This window comes from Onychostoma macrolepis, chromosome 12 (assembly GCF_012432095.1).
Source record: "Onychostoma macrolepis isolate SWU-2019 chromosome 12, ASM1243209v1, whole genome shotgun sequence".
In the NCBI taxonomy this organism is placed as follows: Eukaryota; Metazoa; Chordata; class Actinopteri; order Cypriniformes; family Cyprinidae; genus Onychostoma; species Onychostoma macrolepis.
Window position 1 is genome coordinate 17,160,259 of NC_081166.1, and position 19,405 is coordinate 17,179,663.

The following is a 19,405-nucleotide window of genomic DNA, read 5'->3' on the forward strand; positions in this document are numbered from 1 at the left end:
TTCAAATTTCCAATTCCAAACTTTAATACGCTTGTGTATACTAAATAAAAATAAATAAATAAATAAATTACTTTTCCATTATGTAAAATTTGGTTCACATGCTTTGTCTCCAGTAAAAATCCATCTTAATTATTAAATGTTGTAGAATCCAGATGATTTGTAGCTATTTTTATGGTGATATATATGTGGTAACCCAGAAATCACTCTATGATTTCTCTATTATTTATTTTCTCTATAGAGCTAATATTTATAGAGTTAATAATTTCACTAATAATGGGTTTATTTTGGCAGGTGGCAGAGCTGAAAATGGAGTTAAAGTTACGTGGTCTTCCAGTGTCAGGGACAAAAACAGACCTTATTGAACGGCTTAAGCCTTTCCAAGAAAACAATGCCTCTACTGCACCCAACAACTGCACAGGACCTAACACACAGCCCTGCAGCACACCTATGGAGGTGTCCAGCACCACTACAACCCTATCCCCCATCCAACAGCCCTCTGAAAATCTGAGCTCCACTCCACCTGTGTCTCCTGGTTCTTCAGAGCTTCACAGCAAAGAGGACGCATCCATGGAGGGACAGGCAGAGGGCCAAAACCGCAGTTTAGTAACGGTAGCGCCTGTTCCCGAGGAACGGGACCGGAGACTACACGAAAAGGAGCGACAAATTGAGGAACTGCTGCGTAAACTGGAGCAGGAGCAGAAACTGGTGGAAGAACTGAAGATGCAGCTAGAGGTGGAAAAAAGGAGTGGACAGGTTGTTCCACCTGCAGAATATAATAACACTTCCAGTCTAGCCACTATGTTGGCATCTGTCAAAACAGAAAACACTGTCCCTCCTAACTGCACACTGAGTCCACACACTACGCCAACGCTATTGAAGCTTGAGGAGGCCCATCCTAACCAGGTGACAGCTACTACTCTCCGTCAGTTCATTATCAGCCACCAAGGAGTCCCACAGGTCATAGGACAGCCCCAGACTCTTCTAACCACTCCGCATGGGGGCACTCAGATCCTTCTTCCAGTGCCCATGGCAAATAATACCACTACCATCCAGCTGCCCAACACTAATGTCAAACTACAGGTAACACAAAACTTGTGTATATATGTGTTAGGTATATACTTGTGCCAATACCTAAATTTAATCTTGATGTCTTTTTGTAGCCAGTTTTGCAGGCTGTCCCTCCATCAGTGCCAGGTATAATTCAGACCCCCCAAATACAGCCCACCAAAGCAGAGAGTCCTGCATCACAACAGCTGCTCAGTCATAACCACATAGTTCAGGTCAGTCGTATAACCAAATACAAATATGTTGCCGTATACTATAATTGAACACATATAATAGCATAAATATTTAAAAGAAAGTGATGTCCCATACTCGGAATTTGTGTCCTGCATTTAACCCATCCAAGTGCACACACACACCGTGAACACACACCCGGAGCAGTGGGCAGCCACGACCTTCAGGTTACAAGTCCGATTCTCTATCCATTAGGCCACCATTGGAGCACCATATGAACATAATATTATGTGATTGGATCTGCTTTCTTTACTCTGTGTAATTGAGCTGATATATATGGAAGCCCGTTTCCACCACTGAATTAAAAAAGGTAATTGCGACTTTTTTATCTCACAGTTCTGGCTTTTTCTCACAATTGCACGTTTGTATCTCGCAATTGTGACTTTTTTCTCTTAATTGCAATTGCGAGTTCAGTCAGAATTGTGAGATATAAACTCGCGATTCTGAGAACATCAGTCTTTTTCCCCCTCAGAACTGGACTTTATTACTCGCAATTGCAAGTTTATATCTCACAATTTTGAGGGAAAAAATGTCAGAATTCTGACTTTATTTCTCAGTTGCGAGTTTATATCCCACTATTATGACTATATCACCAGCAATTGTGAGTTTGTCATGCAACTCTGAGATTTCATATTGCAATTCTGAAGAAAAAAGTCAGAATAGCGAGATGTAAACTCACAATTGCGACAAAAATGTCAGTATTGTGAGATAAGTCGCAATGGACCTTTTTCACATTTCTAGGTTTCTCAGCAGCGGAAGCCATCATAGTTGGGTTAACTTGAAGAGCAGTGAATGGGAGAGTACCACAAATATATTTTTTTGCATTCCCATTTGCTCAAATAGCAAAAGAAAAACTCTATGATAGTGTATTCATGACTTTCAATAAAAGAAAAAAAAAATCGAGAGAGACTGATAACGGCAGTCAGAAGAGAGAACAATGTCAAATTTACCATCCCTCCCATAGACGCTGCATTAGAAACACCCTCGCATTAGCGTAAACTAGTTTTTTTTGTAATTTGATGCAAAGGTAATATAATACAAAGAATAGTGTTATAAATGTACATACGTTTTCTTAAAAATACAAATAACGTGTCATCACAGTCTTATGAAAAGAGTTCATTACCTTTTATTTAATTTTTTTTTATTCAGTGGCAGAAACGGTCTTCCAAAGATATATGTTAAAAATAAGTATGTTCAGCATAAAATATATCTGAAATGTAGATAAATCAAACAATTTTGTCTAACTGCTTACTATAAAAAATTTAGCACACAAAGTTGTCACTGATGTTGTTCTCAAGATGACCAAACGTCAGACCAGGCATATCACTTTTATCCACACTACAGAGGTTTTTTTTTTTTACAGAGTATTGAATGACTGTGGAATCTGAGTAAGAACAGGATCAGTGCAATCAGAACAAGTGAACATAATCTGTGAGCTCTGGGATCATCTAGGTTTGTCTGTCCAGCAGAGTCATTCATCAGTGAGATAGATGGTAGCTGTTGGTCTCATTTCTTTCTAGGCTTTCACTCTACTGTAATTGGCCTGTCCTGGCAGCAGGGCTCCATGCTAAGGTTTCCCAGCTAGATGGCCATTACTTTGGCATAGTGAACGAGCCTGGCCTGAGTCCTGGATGACTTGTGTAACTAGAGCTCATTGGTTGTGATGAGCCGATAACATTTTCATCGACGGCCGTGCCTGGTGGATCCTTGCCAGCGTGACCTGAAGAGACTTGTTCTCATACCAAGCAGAAAGATCATAACACAAAGACAAATGCTCTCTATGATGCTAGAGGGTGTTTCTGGATGCTCATGGTCTATTGGTTTACTCTTCACACAGACCCTGCCTGTGGGCACCACAGAGAGGTCAGGCTTCCAGCACAGTACCAATGAGAACCCAGCAGGCCTGGAGATACCTCAGTGCTTCCTCAGCAGCTCCCCAGATAACAGGATCTCACCTCAGATGTCCCTCGTCCCATCAACCCTTATCAATGGGCCACTAAACAAAGTAGAACATCCTACTTTTATTGAGATTTTTTTAATGTTGCTGTTCTGTTTTGAGTTGAGTGCACACTGAGTTTTTTATCCCTAGACATCCTTCATCCAGCAGTCCCCAGTTTTCAACCAGACGCCCAAGAACAGAGAACCGCCCCGCTATGAGGAGGCCGTCAAACAGACGCGCAGCCTACAGAATGCTGCTGTCTCAGAGGTGATGACTTTCTGTTTCCTATATATCTATGCTCATGCTCATACACATTCTGGGTTTAATAGTGGTTTGTTTCAGCAGTTGTCAATTTTTACCTCACCCAAAAATTAACTTCCAGTGTTTTTCCAATCCCTTTCTTTATTCTGTAAAACACAAAATGAGATCTTAAGCAATGAGCCTCTGTTTATCATACATGGAATGGGGATGGCGATCTATAATACCAATCCCCAAAACAGAAAAAAATGCACCAATTATGTGCAGTATTCCATGTGACTCATGTACAATAGGTCAGTCCATCTCAAGTGGTTGCTTGACCATTTTTAACCCTTTAATACAATATGTTTAAAATATTCCAGCTGAGTCATTAGTTTACACTGCAACGCAGAGAATCAGAGTCTGACGGATTTACAAAAAGTAAATTCATCCAATTCTCTTTAAAGACATGAACGTAAGTGGCCGGTGAACTGGGAGAAGAATAGAGTAAACTTTGGTTACTTACACAATGACGTAATTAAAATGTGTCAAATTACAGCAAATGACAATTAATTATGTTTAAGGTTTTGTTAGTACTTGCGTGTATTTTAATGTCTGAAACCTAAAATAAACATATGGTTGAAAACACTGAACGGTTGTGATGATATGAAAAGCGCTATGCAAGTTTCTCTCTAGCTCGGTGCTAGTCAAAGCCTGAAAGCATATTTAAATTTAGCAGTTTATCACAACGTGCTGGATGTACTGATCAAAATGGTGTGGTCCTACATGTCAAAGGGTTAAATTTGAGTTTTTAGTGATTACCTCTATATTGGTGTTTCAAAACATTTAGCATATTCTTGTTCCTTAGACTTCGAATTTTGCTCAAAGTTCCACTTTTAAGGTCAATTTACAATAGAAAAGAGTTTGATTCTCAGTCCTAAACCTTCTGCAGGGGCTACCGAGGTATGTATAATGTGCATGCAGAACAATTCAAGTTTGAGACTTATCTTTTGTGTGTGTGTGTCTGTGGAGGTGAGAATTTGCTTAAAAATACCACAGAATTCTTTTTAAAAAATACCACTCATTTACATGTTGGTTTATCTCTGGGACCAGAGGTTTTTTATCTTTTTTTTTTGGTCTCAGTGTTTTGTGGTACTAGTACATAAAGGTAACCACTCAAAATATTAGGAAACAAAAATGGACCATGTAAGATGGACTGACCCTATATTCCAAGTCCTCTGATGCCATATGATGACTGCAATTTAAGTTATTACATACTTACATAGTACATACTTATCAGACAAAAACAGACAAAAAAATCTATATTGGTCTCATAGTATTATCTCCAATTCCCCCATGAAAAAGAAAAATGAAATACTTGATGGTTCAATATCAATCAATTTCAATATTTCAATATACAATAAATGCACTCCGACACCTGTCACAAAAAAAGTCAGTGTACTATATCACTATTTTATTATATGACATTTTATGTTTTCTCCAAAGAATTCGGTAAACAGTGTTTTTTAAGGTGCTATAGAAATACTTTTGTATTTCATGAGAACTGTCTCTTAAGATTTTTGTTGCAGTTAACCAGAGGTAGTCCTTGTCCATAGTTTACTGCTGTGATAACTGTAGTTATTTTAGTTAGTTTAGTTTATTGCAATTATTGCTTCTTCTCATTTGCCTTTTTTTTCAATGCTGTTCTTGAACTAAAAAGTCATTTTTATTTTTTGTCGATTTGCAGATTCCTACAGCAACGAGTCAACAGATGGATGATCTCTTTGACATTTTAATAGAAAGTGGAGGTGAGTTTGTCATTTTGTTGCAGACTACTATAGATCACTTTCATTTGTCAACTCAAACTATAAATCCAAATACAGATGTTTATTTTCACACTTGACAATCATGAGTGTCTGTGTGGAGGCTGAGAATGTCAGGCTTATCCTGGCTACATTTCCCAGAATCCCCTTTTCCAGTGCTGACTGCGGTAACAGCCTGGCATCTGCTACCGTTCAAAAGTTTACCGTCTGTAAGATTTTCTTTTTGAAAGAAATGAATACTGTTGTTTGTGTTTCTTGAACTTGGTGTTCGAGAAACATGAATAATAGTATTAATTTCTTAATAGGCATATTGGAATGAAAAGACTCCTTACTTTTGGAGTAAAAGACTCCAAAAAAAGTCTTAACCCTAAACTTTTGAACTTTTAGTGTAGTTTGATGAAGAAAAAAAAAAAAATGTAAACTAAAATGTTAACTTTTTCATTTCTTGTGCCCACCCCCTTCTATATTCTGCAGAGATCACTCCCTTTAGTCAACAGGACCCATCTGTGCCTAAGATGATGCCTGTCACGGCCAGCATCACCACCCTGCCTATCAACACCGCCCTGTCCCGTCCACCCGCTCAGGTGCAGATGGCACCCCCGCCGGCACTCATGGTGGAGCCCATGCCCAGCCTGGCCTCCCTGGACTCCGACAACCAGTTGGAGGCTCTGCTGGAGGGCACGCTGGTTGGGGACACAGAGCCGGAGCAAAGGACTTTGGGCCTGCTGGAGGAGCTTCAAAACCAGATACTGGAGCAGGCAAACTCCCCAATGGACACATCAGAGCTGGGCTTCACCGACCCGCCTGCACCTTCCTCCTCCGCCCTGTCCTTTAGTCTCCAAGACACTGGCCTGGACAACATGGATTGGCTGGACATCACTATGCCTGGGTCCATCGGCGGACTCAATCCATTGGGCATCACCTCTGAATTCCTGGATGCTCATGATCTGCAGCTGCACTGGGACTGACAGGAATCGCTTCAAACACGGTTATACTTTCACTCGCACAACAAGCCGTCTGTCTATGGTGGAAGTATTGATCATCTGTGTGGCAGCGGTTCACGTCTGGCAGCTTTATGTGACTAGACTCCAGCTCAGCTGTACACTTCACTTATGCTGGTTCTAATCACCATCTGTTCTCGTTCACCTTTTGATCAGAAAAGACACAAGAGCCTTGTGGGTAATGCTGGCTAGGGCTCTCTTTGGTGTGCCATTCTGAAAGGGAGCTGCTTTTGGGCAGATTGAATTCTGCTGTGTTGCTATTTTGGTTTTTTCATTCATGTGCTATTGACATCGGATTGGTTGCAGTCAGGCCATAAATATCCTCACAGCTAGTTTCAGCGAAGGGTAAGCTGTCGGTTCCAAATGATGTGGCATCACAGTAGAGTTCACTCTGTTTGCACAAAATTGAAAATTGAGCCTTGAGCAATGACGCCATTAGCGCTCCAGTCCGTGATCATGAGTGTCTGTGTGGAGGATGAGAATGTCAGACTCAATCTGGCAGTCAAGTCATGTTTCCCAGAATCCCCTTTTCCAGCACTGACTGCAGTAACAGCCTGGTGTCTGCAAGATTCAGTGGCAAGTACACTACCATTCAAAAGTTTGGGGTCAGTAAGTTTTTATTTACTGATTGTTATTTAGCAAAGATATAATTGTTTGATCAAAGGGACATATAATATATATATATATATATATATATATATATATATATATATATATATATAGTGACGAGGTGGAAGAATCACGCGACAAGGAGAGCTCAAAATAAATACCCGGAGGGTGGATTTATTCAATTAAAGTGCAGTGCAATAGGTGCAAGGTGGCTGGTGGCTGGTGGCTGAGGTGCGGTGCTCTCCGTGTGTGATTCGTGCCGTGCGGTGACAATTCCGTGGCTCCTTTTGTCAGGGCTGGGTCGGTCGGTCAGTCGCTGGCCTCTGAAACGAGAGAAGAGTGCACATTAAGCCACAATCAGAGCGAAGTCCGTCTTCCCCTCTCACCCAGCCGTCCGGCTTATATGGTTGGGGACTGATGAGCTTCAGGTGCGACCGGCCCAGCCCTGATGAGGCGGTGCAGGTGTTTCGCCTTTGTCCCCAGGGCAACGCTGATGAGAACTCGTCACAATATATATATATATATATATATATATATATATATATATATATATATATATATATATATATATATATATATATATATATATATGTATATATATATATATATATATATATATATATATATATACATATGTTACAAAATATAATATACAATGTTACAAAAGGTTTCTATTCATCCTAAACTATTAAAAATATGAAATCTCAATTGCCATCAAATATTAAGCAGCACATTTCTGAAAGATCATGTGACACTGTAGACTGGAATAATGGCTGCTGAAAATTCAACTTTGTAATAAATTATATTTTAAAATATATTAAAATAGAAAACAGCTATTTTTTATTTGTATTTTTATTACATAAATACAGCCTAGTGAGCATAAAAGACTACATTCAAAAACAAACAAAAATAATCTTACAGACTCTAAACTTTTAAATGGTAGTATAGTTTGATGGAGAAGATCTAATTAACATATCATTTGTCAACTTTTTAGCAAATCTGCCTTGTTATGATACTGTTTGACTGGCTGTCGACTAGAGGAATTGATTCATGTTTTATAAAGTGGCTACAATTGCAAATTTCCTGTGAACGGCTGATCTTAGATGAGGTGGCAAAGAGCATTTGCATCTAAGAATTGCAGATGTAGGCTGTACATTTTGTTTTAGTCCTGGACATGGAAATTTGGTCTCAGTTCATTTGTCATCAATCAGCTCTCAATTTCAGCCAAAAAACATCCCATTTTGATTAATAGGCGATCGGTTTCACTATACCGGTTGGAAATGGTCTGAAATTAATTATGAAAGTTTATGTAAATAATCTATGAGAACAAATATTTGTATAGAAAAAAGCAAAAAGAAGAACTATTGGATCGTCCGACCCCTTGTCTGTGTGTATGTGAATTGTGAATCAGTGTGTCTGTGTGTGATTGTTCGTCACTTTGGTGGAATGTTGTGTGTTTGACTCGATTGATTTTCAGTGCAATATACTGTAAGGAAGTTCCAGTTTTTTTCCCACATTTTTCTCAGTTCGGTTCGCACAGTGGTTGCTATATTTTAAGTTCTTAGTTGCATATTTTTGATACCATGAAATAAAACTTCGTCAAAGACGCTGCTTTTAGAAAGAGATAATGTAAATGAAGCCATCAGAAGTTACAGCTGACACTAAATACAGTGATCTCAAACAGCACTATAACATATGAACACGGCATCTTTATCCTGTTTTGAAAATGCAAAGCTCTCTGTAGTTTCAGAAGCAAACCAACAGTTGAAGTGGTTAACTGACGACTTTACTGCATGTTAAATGTCACTGGCAGCTTAAGAATTAGTTTGTTGAGGGAATCATAGAACAAATGAATCCAGATTGGTCTGCTTTTGTTGTGCTGAAATTTTTAACAGGCCTGTTGTGTCAGGTTCCTATATTAAATATTTGCGTGTGGGTGCATGTGTTTGTATGGCTGAGGGCCTCTGTCTGTTTTCCTGCCTTTATGTTCGAGTTGTACTGTTTGAAATTGCTACAGACCATTCAAATGAAATATCTGTGTAAATGAACAACATTATATATATTTGCAAATATCTTGGCAGCATGTGAATAATCAAATTTATGTGATGTCTTTCAGAGAAACATCCTCTTGTTGTTTTTCCTTCTGTTTAGCCCTTTCTGTGCTTTTCTTTCATGATTTAATGTTGTCAGTCACCTTATGGATTATATATATATATATATATATATATATGCTCTGAAGTGACACCTTTTTATTCAGCGAGGCAATACGCGTCCACTGGCTTTGAACTCACGTCTTTCAGATTATGTAAAGCGAGTTGTGTTTGATCCAAAGGGACATAACATTATTTTTAAAAGATGTACAGCACTTTCCTGCTGCAGTGATGAACTGCTCGTCACAGTTAGATCAACGGCACAGCGTCAAAGCACCTTAACAGATGAGCTTTTATTAAAGAAAACCTTTATCAGCTTTTTATGCTTCAGTGTTTGTTACGTGTGTGTCGTCCGCTCACAAGTCAAACGATTAACTTTGCTCATCGGCTCTGTTTTTAAGGCATTGTACTGTTTGCTCTGCATACTGTCCAAATCGTGGCCTCTCCAGGGAAGAAAAAATGCCAAATACTAGTTTTAACTAGTAGAATCTTTAACTGCTTGTGTAGCTGTGGGGACAAACTTTGTCTAGTAAGGAATAATGCATGTCTCTGACTGTTCAGAGCAGTTTTTGGCATTAATGACTGCTGTTATAATGCAGCCTGGTGCAATATTTTATGTACACCTAGCAAACTATTACTCTGACAAGCAAGTGGAGGAGAAAGAATGACTAACTTTGGTAGGTTCTCTCTTGTGTTTTAGGGGTTTTGTGGCATTAAAACTTATAACCAAAGAGGCCAAATATTGTACTATGCCGCTTCACGTAGATACATACAGTACTGTTCAAAAGTTTGGGGTCAGTAAGGTTAAAAATGATACTTTTATTCAGCAAGGACACCTTAACTTGATTAAAAGTGACAGTAAAGACATTCATATGTTACAAACCATTTATATTTCAAAGAATTTGAGTTCATTTTCATCTTTCTATTCATTAAAGTAACCTGGAAAAAAAAAAAAGATCACAGTTTGAACAAAAATATTAACCGTTTTCCATATAGATAATGTTTCTTGAGCACCAAATCAGCATATTAGAATGATTTCTGAAGGATCATTTGACACTGAAGACTCGAGTGATGGCTGCTGAAAATTTTACTTTGCCATTACAGGAAAAAATTATTTTTATCTTTTTATAATTTTTGATGATTTACTGACTTCTAATTCGGCAAATTGATTCTGTTCCTTTCCAAACTGTATGTCTGGTGAGGAGGTACAATATTCAGCAAAAAGGGCAGATTGTTTTACGGCAGCAACAAATGCACGTGCTATCCACCGTAATAACAACAGTGGTATATTTACGACTAATTTCCACTAATTGCAAAGTACACAAAATACACAAAACCACATACAGTTGCTTTAAATTGTAATAATAATTCACAGTAGTAATGTTTCAGTGTATGTTTACTTGAATAAATGCAGCCTTGGTGAGAATAATAGATTTTCAAAAACATTCAAAATTATAAACATCCCAAATTTTTGAATGGTATTGTAGGTGAGAAAAATGTTATTTTGCATTGAATTTGCATTGAGTCAATATATAAATCCCATTTGCTGTTGGAGAGTAAAGCAATAACTTGCATTTTATACACAGTGCTGTATTGTATACAGTATATGCAGGAGATCAGATATCAGAGCATCATTTCAGTTTTATATTTGCATATTTGCGCCTATTCTGGGTGAGCTCTAGAAACCCGTGGCTTGTGTTTTTGCCATTTAGGACATCAAAGCTCAACTCTTGTTAAGCTTTATGTAGAGATTTAGGATCCCTAGCTCCTTGTTTTCAACATCATCTGCTGGACTCATCTAGATGTCATGCTCTTTATCAAATATTGATGTATATTATGTATCAGTGGTGATGACACTGGGCGATACTTACTGCCGCCAAAGCGGGAGATCAATCATCATTTGTATGCCATATGTTTTGCACATTGTGTATATATTTTAATGGATGTAATACATATTTTTATACATGTTTAGCGCATCCATGAGCTCTATTTTGTGAATAGTTTTGAAGATACAATTATATATATGCCATCACGTGTCAATGAAAATTTATGTATTGTGAAAATACTGTCGTAGAGGATGTTTTAGAGTCTCTTAAATATACCAGAGGAATGACATGCAAAACTTGTCTGTTTGTTTTTGTCATAAGAGATGCTGAAACTGTTGTTTTTATACTCTGAATATTTAATATTATACATATTTTCAAATGGTAACTGGGTAAAAGGGTTTTCCATATATAATAGAACGTTTCACATACAAACACAATCCATTGTTTTCATAATGACATTTGATACACTATCTCCTATAAACAGTTCTCCAGGCTCATTTACATGACTATTACATGAATGCAAACTAGTATTCATAGAATCACAAATGTCACACAAACTTGGTAATATCAATTTGGATATCGGTTTATTATACTGTTAAATAAGATGTTGCACTGATAAACATCTTTTGTTTCAGTGGCTTGGATTGTTATCCAAATCACTGTCACTGTCCACATTGACTGACTGCAGCAAATTATTATTATTATTTGGGTTTTTTTTTACTAAATATAATATATATAAAAAATAGTACTTATAGTTGTATATATAATATAGTAAGCCAACTATAAGTACTATTCCTCCATTTAGGAGAAACTTACATGTACTGAACTACATTTTAGAGAAATAGAGACCCACTTCAAGATGTGATCGTGATGTTCAGTTGATGAATAGATTCTTTTCAATGAACCGTTTAAATCCGTTCACACTGAATGAGTCATTAGTGATGCAGGATGCAACTGATCCAAATGCACGAGTTTACAGCTCTGATACAATCTGGTCATAGCGAGTCTAAACCACTGATTTGGTCATGTCTGACTCAAAATGAGCCAGTGGTACATGGTTTGTTTACTTCTACAACCACTAGTCATGACTATGATTCTATCACCCTAAAAACCTATTGGAAGTGGCTGATACACTCGTGGACTAGTGGCCACTTGCACAATATTAGATCCTCTTACTCTTAGTCAATTATTAATTGCTTAACTTGACTATAGTTGACTTCATTTGTACATATAGTTTGGCCACATCTCAAAGCCTACATACTAACTTCCCCAGCACAGAGACAAAAATTCTGACCTGACCCCTGTGCTCAGCTTTAAGCTCTTCTGGAGGTTTTCACAGTCATGTTATTGCAGATCAACATCTGTATTACTCCTTACTTCAAAATCTATTTACTGAACATATATCTTTGTGGCAGGATGGACACCTGTGGGCGACATCTTTGAAGCGATTCATGCAGAAGGGGACCAAGCAACATCCGGCCAGACACCTGCCCCAGAAACAACAGAAAGACAACATGTACATGTGACCAATACAACAGTTCTGCTTCTTGAATCTGATTTGCCGAGTGTATTAATGGAGCTTTTTGTTCGAAGCACTGATGCATTCAGCAACAAATAAAAGGTATAGTTAGTCCAAATATTATTTTTTCATTTATTCACTCTCTTGTCTTTCTAAGTTGGTGTGACTTTCTTTAGTGAGAAATGTGTCCGTTTTTTTTGTTGTTCATTTAATCCAATTGTCCCCAAAACTGTTTGGATACCCACATTCTTCAAAATATTTTCATTTGTGTTCGACAGAAGAAACTCACAGAGGTTTAGAATGACACGAGGGTGTTTAAATGATAACAAAATGTATTCCCATCTTTACGAGTGAGTCACTCGATTTGTTTAAAATCATTCAGTTATTCTGGAATGTGTTGCTGATAGATGCACAATGTGCAATTAGGTTTCGTCAAACTGTATGTTTTCAGCAATACTCTGGTTAAAAAGTAAGTTGTTAACTTCTTGTTTACAGTTGTATTAAAGGGATAGTTCACCCAAAAATGAAATTTGTCATCATTTACTCACCCTCAAGTAGTTCCAAACCTGTATGAATGTCTTTGGTCTGCTGAACACAAAGGAAGATATTCTGAAGAATGTGGGAAACAGAGCAGTTCTGGGGCACCATTGACTTCCATAGTATTTTTTTTTTCCTACTATGGAAGTCAGTGGTGCCCCAAAACAGCCTGGTTACAAACTTTCTTCAAAATATCTTCCTTTGTGTTCAGCAGAACAAAGACATTCATACCAGGTTTGGAACTACTTGAGGGTGATGACAGAATTATCATTTTTGCGTGAACTATCCCTTTAACTTCTTGTTTACAGTTGTATTAAAGGGATAGGTCACCCAAAAATGAAAATTATGTTATTAATTACTCACCCTCATGTCGTTACAAACCAGTAAGACCTTCGTTCATCTTCGGAACACAAATTAAGATATTTTGATGATCTCTGACCCTCCCATAGACAGCAAGGATATTACCACGATCAAGGCACAGAAACGTGGCAAGGACATCGGTAAAATAGTCCTTGTGACATCAGGGGTTCAACCGTAATTTTACAAAGCTACGAGAATACTTTTTGTGCGCAAAGAAAACAATAATAACACAATTTATTCAACAATTCTTCTCCCCGAGTTACCGTCTTCCGCTATTTTGGAGAGTACCCAAAACGTAATCAACGTAATCAGTGATGTTTACTTCAGCATGCGTGCGCTGATTACTTTGATTGCTGCGTTCTGGGGTACTTTCCAAAATAGCGGAAGACGGTAACTTGGAGAGAAGAATTGTTGAATAAATTGTTTTGTGTGTTTTCTTCTGCATATTCTCGTAACTGTAAATACGGTTGAACTGATGTCACAAGGACTATTTACCGATGTCCTGCTACTACTGCGTTGATCGTGGTAATATCCTGCTGTCTATGGGAGGTCGAAAACTCTCAATTTCATCAAAAATATCTTAATTTGTGTTCCGAAGATGAACGAAGGTCTTACGGGTTTGGAACGACATGAGGGTGAGTAATTAATAACAGAATTTTCATTTTTGGGCGAACTATCCCTTTAAAGCAATATTACACTTGCAATTGTTCTGTTGGTCTGAATATCAGCACGGCTGTGATTACTTGCAATATTTGGAACAACAGCACTTTTGCTTGCGTGCTTATTGATTATTCACTATAGAGTACTTACCCTATCACAGATAAGAGACAGCAAAAGAGGAAGGCATTGCTGCCCAGTTTATAGTAGATCTCAGTGATGACAGTCTTCTGGCAAGAAGGGCATTTTACTTTGGCAGGGGACATGGTGACATCGTCCAGGCTTACTGGTGTATCTGGGAAGGCGAAACGCGTTCATTTTATTTATTCATTCATCATATATCAGTTCTATGGCAATCTAACCTGGACATTTATCCATGGTTTTTGCCCTGCAACTTGTTGAGTTGTGAAGATGTGCCATGTATGTAACAAACTGTTATTTTACCTGTGTTTTCCTCTTGCCGAGCAATGGAAGGAGAAATTGCCTCTGTAAAAGAAATATGAAGAAGTCTTTGGATTGGAGCTTTTCCATTTGATATGAAGAGTATATTATGCAAGATAAATTGTTACGTTTGCAGCCTATCTATAATTTACCTGTGTTTTCCATTTGAGTAATGGTTTCTTTAATAGAAATGTGGAGAATTATAGAGTTTTCGGGTTGGATTTTTTTCCATTTAACATGGAACGTATATAAAACAAGATAATTAACATTGCATTTGCAACATTATTATTTCACCTGTGTTTTCCTCTTGCAGAGCAATGATAGGAGAAATAGTTTCTACAGAAACGGGGAGAATGTAGAGTCCTTGGATTGGAGCTTGGATTGGATCTGTCAAGGAAAGAATATCACACAGTATAACACAGGATAATTAATGTTACATTTGCACAATTATGAATGAGAATGTTCCATAAAAGCCACAGTATCACAAAAAATATGGTTTTGTGTTGGAGAGAGCAGGGCACAACCAAACACTTTTTGACTTTCTCAGTTTGTGTAAATCCATATGGGGTTCAGAGTATAATATTATAATATAATATAGTTATAGTATAATTTTTTCCCACATTAATTTCACACTTGTCTAGTACAAATATGTGGTTTTGTTTTATAATTACAATGTATACTTTTTTCTTTATTTATCACAAAAAATGGAAGTGAAATATGGGGCATGTTGTCACATGACCATATGACAGCTTAAAATTGTAATGAAAAAATATGCAAGTCAAACTATAATATTTTGTCAATAAAATTAAATTATTGACTTTTTCAAATAAAATAATGGCATTTAAAAAAATTAAAATAATGTAATTTTGGAGTTTGACAGTGAACACATTGTAACCAGGGCCACATGCTTGGGACGACCCTGATTGCAATGCACCGCAAAGTTCAAAACCATGTGAAAATTAAAACTAGTTATCATTAAAGGGGTCATGACATGAGAAATCAAATTTGCCTTGATGTTTTAGCATAAAAGAGGTATTTGTACAATTAAAACATCCTGCAAGTTTCATAGCTTAAAACGCCCTCCTCATTATGAACAAAGCACTTAATCAAGCTCCAAAAACGGCTCATTTTGGATCTGAGGTGCAAGGTGACGTCACCTAGGCACAGTCATTTGCGTAAACACCGTCTCCAGAGCAAGGTATCTTCTCACCATAGGCCCTGCCCACTGGCATTCAGTTGTTTAACGGCTGATACTTGATTACACTGAATGCGTGTCACATCGCATCAAAAGCAAAGAGAAATTACAATCACTGCTGCTATCTTGTCTACACTGGATACATTAAGGAGATGTGCATTCGCTTTCTGACACAGTGCACGTGCTTGAGTCTGTCAATCAGACAAATATAGTGAAAGAACGTTCGCTTTGACACGTTTGGTTTAAACAGCTCGTTGGTGTCTTTGTACAGATATCAGAAGGATCCCAGCGTAAGAAACAAGTGGATAGTTTATTTTTAATGCCGTCCCGGATCATGTCGGAGGATTGATCGCAGCATTTTGTTTTGTAAACGGGCCACAGTGTCATGGAGAGTTAAAAAAAAAAAAAATCTAAACTCCTAAAACAGATTGGAGATTCAAATAATAGCTGATTTGTCTCATTTTAAATTCACTTTAAAATTTACTTAAGCCATAAATTTACTTTTGCTATGGTAAAACAAATGTTATCGATATCTTCAAAAGATTTTTGAATTTTGGTACAATGTTTTTCTATATGGTGTTGATATGGCAGTAAATACTGTGTAAAAAATGTGTAATTCTAGCATGTATGGAAATATTTAAACCATGTGTTTTACAAATAACCCCACATTAGTTTGTGTCCCACACACCCCTACTTAAAGAAATAAGTGGTAATTAAAGTTCAGCTTTTTTGTGATTAAAAAAAGAGACACTTTTAATTACAGTAAATTATAACTGACATTTTATTTTTTTATTTAATTCATTTTAATAACTTTAATAAAATAAAATAAAATGTTTTATTTATCATTAAAAAGATTTACATCATTACAGTAAATCAAAATTGTTCTTAATGGAGAAAAATAAAGGACATCTAAATGAAATTGTAGATTTGAATGAAATGAATGAAATCTAAATGAAATTGTAAAATGTATGATTTTTTTTCCTTAGAAATGTAATTGACTAAATACTAATGTATCATTTTGTAGAATTTTGTTTATGTATTCACTATTTAGTAAAAGAAGTGCTCAACTGAGTAGTAGTAGTACATAGGGTGAAGTCAGCTAAAATGGGCCACGTTTTGGTAAATGACTTATAATACCATCAAATAAGCTATGCATGAGATCTAATGATATTTTTATAAATTTTATAAATATTTTTTAAATGTGAAAAATATAATTGTTTTAAAATTATAAGAGTTAGAGTATCAGCAGGTACCTTCTTGAGCCATGGCACAACATTCAGGTAAAATGGGCCAATATAAAAAGAGAACAACACAGGTAATTTCAGCTTAAATCATTTTGTTTTTAACAGTAAATTGACACTATTGTCTTTAGTGTGCCATACCAACAACACCATAAATGCATTTCATTAAATAGAAAGTTGAAGGAATATTTCATTAAACAATACAATTAAAAATAAACTGATCATGTTATAGGTGTGTGTTTCTGTGCATTGGTGTCTTTTGTGTGCATGTATGTGTGTATGCTTGTCAAATATTTGTCAAACGTTTTGTTAAAGATTAGGACATCTTTGTCAAAAAAACAAAACACAAAAACACTTTAATATTTCCTGTATACTGTCGGTCTTTACACTGCATCTAAGACCAGTTTTAATATATATATATATATATATATTAAAAGACTGTCAATATTTTGTATGGATACATATCTAGGCCTATAAACATATTTTCACCCTCAATTTCTGTGTAAAAGTGTGTATATGCAGTCCATTTTACTGACATCTTTCTTTCTTTCCCTTTCTGTTCTCTGTTTCTCTCTTTGTCTCTCTGTTTCCTTTCTTTGCTTGTCCTCCTCCCACACTGTCTGCAATGCAATAAAAAAAAAAAAAAAGACTTAATATTTTGTATGGATACATATCTAGGTCTATAAACCTGTTTTCACCCTCAATTTCTGTGGAAATGTGTGTGTGTGTGTAGCCCATTTCAGCTGAAAATCGTGGCCCATTTTAACTTAACCAGCCATTTCTACCTAAAATGACCTTTTTCACAAAAATCTAAGTTTTTTTTTTAAATTAAACTTTTTTTTTATTTGAAAGAGCATGTCAAAACATTGTTCATAAACATTTGCTTTGTTGGTAAGCTTACTTATAATTGCTTTAGTACGCTTATTAGTGATTAATGAAATTTTCTATGTCAGGCTCACTTAACTTACAATTTCTCTGACAAGTTTCATGTAAAACTCTGCCCTGCCCGCCTTAAAAAACTCAGACCAATCTAAATTTGCTACATATCAACAAGTGTTGAAGCAACAATGCAAGATCAGTTATTATGATTGTGTGTAAAAATTTAAAGCGATATGACGCTACAACATTTTTTGGCCCATTTTACCTGATAGCCCATTTTAGCTGACTTCACCCTACATAAATTATGTCATTTAAAATATGAAAAGAAAATTATATTTTATATTTTGCTCAAGCTTGTTTCTGCCTTTCTGTTTTGTTTTGTGTGTGTATATATGTATGGGTGTGTGTGTGTGTGTGTTTCTTAAGTTCGTGAAATTTATAATGTAGACACGTGCCTTTGTCTGTGGTCTGTGTTGTCAAACATTGTTTTTTTTTCTGAATAAGATCCTTCTCTTTTTGCTCCAGTAACTTCAACTCCTCCTTTATTCTATCCAGTTCTGTAGGGCCCTCTTCATTTGCAAGGTATCCTAAAAATAAAAAAATAAAATGTAAGGCAACCAAATTATTGTTTGTACTAACTAGTCAAATGTAAGCATGCAGATGGATCAAGAGCGGAGTCATTGCAATTTGAATGCTCATTTCCTGGTAAAGTAGGCAGGTCCTTTGGTATTAAGAGAGAAAGAGTAAATACATTACATTGTTTTGCATGTTTTATTGCGCAGTGAAATAACCAAATGTTGTTGCTCCTACTCTGAAGTCCATAGAGCCGACTGAGTCTAACATTATTTCCAGGGGCCAATTGCATAAGTCTTAACAACTAGTCTGACCAACTTGGGAGTTACCAAGGTGTAATAAGCATATTTTTGGGATTTAAATTAGACCCATCTACGTTTTTTGTAACCCATTACTATTACCAATCCTTAAAAAAAGACTAGTTTTAAGACTAGTTCAAACATTTTATGCAACCGGCTTTAGTAATATTTCAATTAAGGTAACTTTTAATGTTATTATTTAATTTAAGTCATTTCTTTAGCAATATCATTGTAGTTATATTGGTGTGTTTACCTTCTATTCTGTTGTTCTTCCTTTGGATCTCCTGTAGGAACTGAAGACGGTTTTGCAGCTGTTGTCGTCTGAAGAGGATGCTCCACAGTTCTGTGGTATCTTCATCCTGGTCAGAGCCCTGTGGCAGCACTGGGGTCATAGTACTGCTGCCCTATATACGACAAATTACAGTGATTTTACAACCTAATATGTAGACATATACATTTGGCTATGTAAATAAAGGTGCGGTCACATTCGTGAAATTTCGCGGGCAAAAATGGTCCGTTGTCAATGTGTAGCGGAAGTCACTTTCATACAAACAGCGGTGAATTTGCGTGACCAATTTGAACATGAGAGAAATCTGCATGGAGAACTATTGAAATGAATGAAATTCGCCGCGAAATTTCGCAGAGCAACTGTAAATGTGACCGTACTTTAAAACGGCAAAGCCCTACAGTTCTTCACGTGCAGCGGTCTGTGGGTTCAGTCGCAGGTTCGCGAAAGTGATCTGGATTTCCGCATTGCTTACCCATAAAATGTGGTTTGATCATTAAAAAAAAGAAAAAAAGAATTTAAGCACATTTAGCAAAC

At 36.7% G+C, this 19,405-nt stretch overlaps 2 protein-coding genes across 11 annotated transcripts in view; one reads left to right on the top strand and one right to left on the bottom strand.

Moving 5' to 3' along the window:
• The window catches only part of mrtfba (myocardin related transcription factor Ba), a 32,740-nt gene extending 25,523 nt beyond the window's left edge, over positions 1–7,217 (top strand). For 3 of the 5 annotated variants that reach the window (XM_058793584.1, XM_058793581.1, XM_058793582.1), the window contains 6 exons: positions 292–1,080; positions 1,161–1,280; positions 3,134–3,301; positions 3,386–3,502; positions 5,220–5,280; positions 5,770–7,215. In XM_058793584.1, coding sequence (XP_058649567.1) covers positions 292–1,080; positions 1,161–1,280; positions 3,134–3,301; positions 3,386–3,502; positions 5,220–5,280; positions 5,770–6,263 — 1,749 coding nt within the window. In that variant the 3' untranslated portion in view covers positions 6,264–7,215. Of the gene's footprint in view, positions 1–291; positions 1,081–1,160; positions 1,281–3,133; positions 3,302–3,385; positions 3,503–5,219; positions 5,281–5,769 lie in introns of all 5 variants that reach the window. The other 2 variants (XM_058793583.1, XM_058793585.1) reach the window with 2 other exon arrangements.
• Positions 7,218–7,501: 284 nt separating this feature from the next.
• LOC131550739 (uncharacterized) lies at positions 7,502–19,405 on the bottom strand. 6 transcript variants are annotated; one of them, XM_058793112.1, is made up of 9 exons: positions 19,270–19,405; positions 18,836–18,986; positions 18,166–18,297; positions 17,368–17,451; positions 14,690–14,782; positions 14,548–14,574; positions 14,399–14,440; positions 14,108–14,249; positions 7,502–12,368 (listed from the first exon to the last, which is right to left on the bottom strand). In XM_058793112.1, exons 2-9 carry the CDS (start codon positions 18,972–18,974, stop codon positions 12,260–12,262), a joined length of 768 nt encoding a protein of 255 aa, XP_058649095.1. In that variant the 5' UTR covers positions 18,975–18,986; positions 19,270–19,405; the 3' UTR covers positions 7,502–12,259. The 6 variants fall into 6 exon arrangements, with proteins under 6 accessions (XP_058649095.1, XP_058649096.1, XP_058649091.1 ...); XM_058793113.1 differs by having other exon boundaries at positions 19,249–19,305; XM_058793108.1 differs by lacking the exon at positions 19,270–19,405 and adding an exon at positions 19,068–19,239.